The sequence below is a fragment of the Electrophorus electricus genome, chromosome 6 (assembly GCF_013358815.1).
Source record: "Electrophorus electricus isolate fEleEle1 chromosome 6, fEleEle1.pri, whole genome shotgun sequence".
In the NCBI taxonomy this organism is placed as follows: Eukaryota; Metazoa; Chordata; class Actinopteri; order Gymnotiformes; family Gymnotidae; genus Electrophorus; species Electrophorus electricus.
In genome coordinates this window covers 4,871,172-4,877,171 of record NC_049540.1, presented here as the reverse complement: position 1 = coordinate 4,877,171, position 6,000 = coordinate 4,871,172, and the positions used below count along the sequence as shown (strand labels likewise).

The window sequence follows — 6,000 nt, the reverse complement described above, 5'->3', positions numbered from 1 at the left end:
CACATTTGAAGACGGGTCCTCGTGTGATGCCTGTCGGTGGGGGCTGAACTGGCAGTGAACAGCGAGAGAAGGCCGCTGAGAGCCACCACTGAAATGTTGGCCACAGCCAGGGGAGGGCGCCCAGCACAGCTGTGACCATAAACTGAGGTCAAACCTGACTTGTATGTTATAGACTTCTAGGGTAAAATCTTTGTTGAATTGCATGTACAATTAACTGTAATGGTACAAGGAGCTAAGGGGAGCTGCAGCTATCAGCTAAACACAACAAATGTGAAATAGAGAGAAAAATTCAAATCCACGACTATCCCATCCCCCCATCCAGCTTAGACATGCCACTTTTCCTGGTGGAGACGAGCTGTAGCCTGATTGCCTGGATCCTTCTATATGTGCTCCTGTGTTACGTGAACGGGGGACGGAGCTCTGAGTGGAACTGCCGGCTGGTCACTCTGCTCCATGGCATCCTCATCGTAGCTGTCACTGCTTACATCTGCTTCATCGATGGCCCGTGGCCATTCACACACGCAGGTGAGGGCTTTACAGATTTTTAAAAAAGCATCCATCAAACCTGACCAGTAGAGAGAAAACTTTACAGGCTTCTTTCTTTGGCACCAGACTGTGTGGTATTAACCATAAACTGAATCCAGCGAGAAGTTTGAATGTATTGACATTGTGATTGTATTGGATGGTTAGGAATTTGATGAAATCCCAGTGCTGAGCCATAATTCTCTTACATACTACTCAATGCAGGATTCCATTATTCGTGACATCAATTAATTAAAACAAGCACATTTTATGAGGTCATTGTGACCCTGGCTGATCTGAAGAGTGGCAGGGTGATGTCTCCCACTTCGCTCCTGTCTGCAGGCATGGAGAACACACCTCTCCAGATCCTCGCCCTGCTCCTCAGCCTGGGCTACTTCCTCTTCGACATGGCCTGGTGCTTGTACTTCTGTTCCGAAGGCCCCGTGATGCTGGCCCACCACACTCTCAGTATCCTGGGTCTCGTGGCCGCTCTGGGGACAGGCCGGTCGGGAATCGAGACGTGTGCCGTCCTGTTCGGCGGCGAGATCACCAACCCACTCCTGCAGGCACGCTGGTTTCTTAGGCAAACGGGCCACCACGAGAGCTGCGCTGGTGATGCGGTTGACCTACTCTTCGTCGTGCTCTTCACCAGCGTGCGAGTCGGCGTCGGCAGCTGTATGCTCTGCTGTGAGCTGGTCTCCCCGAGACCTCGACTGCTGATGAAGTTTGGTGGGGTGGCCATGTACACCCTCTCCTGGGTCTTCATGGTGGATGTAGCGCGATTCGCTTGCCGAAAGACTCGCGCCAGGTACAGGCAGTGGCAGGAGTGGCGGAAGGTCAGCAGTGCTAATAGATGTGCTGGGGAGTGAAGCGGTGAAATGAGGACGTGGACCGCAGGGAACTCTTGTTCTGCGTACTTAAATGCATGAAATACATGGCCTTTTATAGCAGTGTGAAATAACATGCAGAATCAGACACTATGAGAGGTGGTGGGTGTTTTCAAATGTTTACTTGGCTATTAGTCTGTAAAATATATATAGGTGACTTTGTCTGTATAATGTTAACAGGGCTTTACTCGCTTGTGTTCCAACTACTAGGCTAAGAATTTTGGACCCCGTTTGGCCCTGGAGTCTTGGCGCAGAGCTATGCTCAAAGTCACCACGCGATGGCGTAAATGTTCTCTGTAAAGGTCTCCACAAGCTATAGACTACAAAATAAGTGAAAGCTTTTATAAATGTAATATTTATTTTAAAAACGATCAATGTATAATATTTTGATTTTGGGTAAAATAATTTAAACATTAATGTATTTAATGCGGGGCAATAGTGCCAAAACCAGTAGGCCTGGCTATCTCTAGAATAGATGTAGAGGGAAAAAAGACTTATTAGGATATCATTCAGTGAACCAACCAACTCAGTTACGGGAACACATATTTTAAATGATTTTTTTTCCCAATGATATCTCGTAGAAGGTTTTTGTTCTCATTGGTTTACTTATATTTACACTAAAGTGAACGTGTGAATCACGGACCAAAATAAATGTGACACTGCTTAGAGTTTAAGTCGGAACATATTGGTGAAGATTGTGGTTTAGGGATACATGAAGGAGCATCTGCTGTGAATTAGAAATTCGCACCATTCTATGTGCATTCTGGTACAAAATGACATTAGATATTGTGAAAGGTCAGTGACTACCGCAACACACGCACAGCGATTATGCCTGTGCGGAAGAATACAGCACTAAAGGGAGTGAGTCGCTTTCTAGAGCGTAGGAATCCGGGGATGTAATTTTGCCGAAAGTCAGGAATTATGTGCATTTTAACCATTTTCTTCACTGGTTTTTATTTGAGTCCTGCGGAAAACTGACACTTGTGGCATAATATGCGGTGTCCAATTATCTGCGCTTTGACAGGATAGAATTCTAAAACAACGAATATTGGCGAAAAAAGAAGAGGAAAAAAACTACTGAATTTCGAAAAACATGGAGACAAGGAGGGGAAGGACCTGACTAAATGACTAAACCCAAGTTTCCAGCTTCAGGATAGCACAGAAAAAAGAGAAATCATTTTGTGATATGTAGGACAGCGTTTCGCTTTAAATGTGATTGTTTTATTGTTGCTTTGTTGGAACAAAGACGTTTTGAACAGGATTCCTGAATTAGGAGCCTTCCGCTGCTCGCGAGGAAGCTCGTCCTAGTTTACATCAAAGGATCCTAAAGTTTTCTGACGATTTTCCCTTCCTTTTTCCCCCGTGGAACATAGTTTTGGAATTTTTTTAATTTGGAAGATCTAGTGGAGAAATGACAATGAAACCTTCAACTTCGTAAATGTTTTGAACTGGGAATTACATACGGAGTATAGACACGAATGGACACATTCTTTCCGAGGGAAAAGTCCCGTGCCATTCAACCGAGCGAGAGGCCTAAACGGAGCGAAGATCGTATCGGTGATCAATTGCGGTATTGCGGTGCTAATTCTACCGATAGTTTGTGCCCCGTTTTCTACTCCAGCTCATTCACATTGACACGAGGGAGGGATAAGTTTGGGAATGCCGTGGGGTATGTTGTAGATGATCGTCGGGTGCTACAAAGTAACCTTTGGGATGATAGATAGAAATTAAAGTTTCTGACGCTGCTTTAAAAACGGGACTACTGTTATTGTAGGACATCAAAAATAACGATAGATGTACTGGGTTTGTGGGGAGTAGGTTAGCGCTAGTCTCCGTGGTGTTGACAAAGACGACGGTAGCCAGTGAGCAACTAGGGAAACCTGTCGTGTAATGTAGTGGCATTTGCCTTGGGGAAAAGTATATGCTACATTGGCATTGATTCACTGTAGGCAAGTGGCAGGCATGAACGGTTTTGTATGACTACTCTGGCCATCTAGTGCAGTAGCCTGCCCTTTAGTGTGATTCCACCGAGCACTACTGAATATTTACATCTTCTTTCCAACGCTTTTGTTCTTGTCTGGAAGAGGTCTAATGACACATACTACCAAAACGAAAAACCAGCGGAATTGCACAACAAACTGAGTTTTCTCTCCGTGTCGAGGCATTCCCACACGTTTTTCGAAGCGCGGTTTGGATTGTAGTTGCCGCCGAACTGTTGACGCTCATCTTGTTGGTATACAACAGTGATTTACCTTAATAAAATGCTCGTTGGATAAGACGTGAGGAAAACCAAGAAACCGAAGGCCAATGAGCGGCTCACAGTCCACGATAGCCGACAGGTAAATTTAAATCTGCATCTACTGAACTGTGCCTGTGCATTTAATTCGTTTCTCATGTGCATCTGACGCTTTATCTCACATGAATTTTATGCCTCTGCCTTCACGTTCCTAAGGTATGGTCACAAGACAGATGGCCTCTATGTCCTCAGTATCATATTACTCTCTTATTAAGACGTGAAAGACAGTCAAAAGATGCTAGATTAGTGGTCTGTCTCCTATAAACCTTTTTCTTTAGTTTAACTAATCGTTACATTATACAGCATGCCTCTCCCAGTCTCAGAATACTCGTAAAGTGGTAGAAAGTCGGAAAACAATCGAAGATTGTAGCTTTGTAAAACCCATAAAGGTTATGAGCATGAAATGTGCATGTGGAGTCTAAAGACTTAATATGTGATTTTCTCTGGTGGAGGGTGTGTGAAACAGCTGAGCTGTTCCACTGGAGCCTTATTACTCTTGAATGAGTCACCTGTTGAGATGAAGGAAAAGAACAGGTGTCACAAAGTGACTTCAGTGTACCAAATTCTATGTTTTACTTAATGGGCCCCATTTTGCATCTCCTTCGAGCAAGCAATAATGATTCTGTTAAAGATTACACAAAGAAGGCAGCAATAATTGTCTGAACTGGAGGATTGTGTTTTGACTGAAAGGTTCATGTGTGTGGTCTGTTGAAGGGTCTTTACTTTTGTAGTCACTTAATGCAAAGCTGTTTTCTTATTTCACGTGAAGAGGCAGGGTGTTCAGGATATCCAGTCACTAGATGATGTAATAATTCAATCACAGTGTGTAGAGATGATTCGGTTACATGGCCCTTGTTTGCAGCCCACAGCATGTGACGGAAGATCCGCAGCCTGATATGATCAGTGTACTGCACCACGAACCACTGTTTGTTTGGGCAGTGTAGCTGTTCCTTAGAGTATTGCTTCACTGCATGCATGCGTCAAATACATACATATATATATTTAAAATATCTATCTTTTTTTTTCTTTTTTTTTTCCTGAATCTCGTGTCTTACCAAGTAGCTTGCAATATACACACACAGGCACACACAATGATACATGATGCTTAAAAGAACAAAAACGCAGGTCTGATGGGTAAACCAAATGCTGTTGTCATCTTATCTCTCTCTCAACTTGTACAGTCTGCATGCAGATAAGAGTGGCACCATACACATGTGCAGGTATGTCTGAGGAGCCAAAAGCACTGTTTGTCATTTCTCCCCAGCAGTTTCAGCCCACTTATTAGTGGGTTGCTTCCACAGTGTCTCGTTCCTGCAAGTCAGGTTAATCAACATATGAGCCATATACACGTGCATATGTTCTTATATACATGAGAAGTGTGTTATAATTGCCACACTATAAGCTAATGCTTGCAGGACTGAGGGCAGCCTGCCTTTTTTTGCTTTTCTTTTTTTTAAAAAGCCTGTGCGAGTGTGAGTGCCTCCTGCTCCTAGCCAGACACCCCTGGGGCACTGGGACTCTGTTCGTGAGGTGATCGTGCCTGACAGCTAGCCTGAAGAACACACCCTCCTCTTCCTGCTGGTGCCTGTGTCTGTGTGGGAAAAAAACCTGTGCAGTTCTCACTATTGGGGAGCAGTTGAGCAGGCCTTGTTTACATGTGTCTGGCAGTTTGTCAGAGATTTAGTAGTTGTCAGCTTGGTCAATTATTTGCCGTACAACAGCTGTTTTTTTTTTTTTTGTTTTTTTTTTTTTTTTTTTTAAAGCCCATTCATAGTAATGTTACTAATAGGGATTGACCACTTGTTCATTCCCTATTAGTAACATTACTAAGGAAGAGGCCACTACCAGTACACAATTAAGATCATCAGCTCGTTCATGTTTGCCAACATTCACTGTTAACTATGATGGCCAATTTGTACGTAGGATGAACTCTTCCTTGAAACCCAATTTGCCCATACTGTACTGCTGTTATCACACAAACGTTTAAAGATCATTTAGTGGCATGGCTCTGCTAATTATGTGCAAACTGCTCAAACCTCATTAAAATTCTGGGAGCCACTTGAGCTGGAAAACATTTATTTATTTTTGCTAACTCCACTCTGAAAGTCCTCCCTTTCCACTAAATATTCTCTTTCCTGGCTGTCAGATTTGCAATGCCATTTAATGCACTTATTGTTGCAGTAATATTTGCCATATTGGCAAACTATATCCTGTAAATAACTACACTGCTTTTGCGTGAACATTAGTCCTTTTGCCCGGTGCTATCGGTGTGTGTGTTGTGTGGTCTTTGTGCTG

General features: G+C 43.5%; 2 protein-coding genes across 4 annotated transcripts in view; both read left to right on the top strand.

Moving 5' to 3' along the window:
- Positions 1 to 329: 329 nt before the first annotated feature.
- On the top strand, positions 330 to 1,391 carry tlcd5b (TLC domain containing 5b). Its single transcript, XM_027015893.2, has 2 exons — positions 330 to 525; positions 865 to 1,391. Exons 1-2 carry the CDS (start codon positions 330 to 332, stop codon positions 1,389 to 1,391), a joined length of 723 nt encoding a protein of 240 aa, XP_026871694.2.
- A 727-nt stretch (positions 1,392 to 2,118) lies between these two features.
- arhgef12b (Rho guanine nucleotide exchange factor (GEF) 12b) overlaps positions 2,119 to 6,000 on the top strand; it is a 46,391-nt gene continuing 42,509 nt past the window's right edge. Inside the window, exons 1-2 of one of the 3 annotated variants that reach the window (XM_035526950.1) lie at positions 2,119 to 2,960; positions 3,687 to 3,748. In XM_035526950.1, the coding sequence (XP_035382843.1) occupies positions 3,717 to 3,748 (32 nt within the window). In that variant the 5' untranslated portion in view covers positions 2,119 to 2,960; positions 3,687 to 3,716. Of the gene's footprint in view, positions 3,749 to 6,000 lie in introns of all 3 variants that reach the window. The other 2 variants (XM_035526951.1, XM_035526949.1) reach the window with 2 other exon arrangements.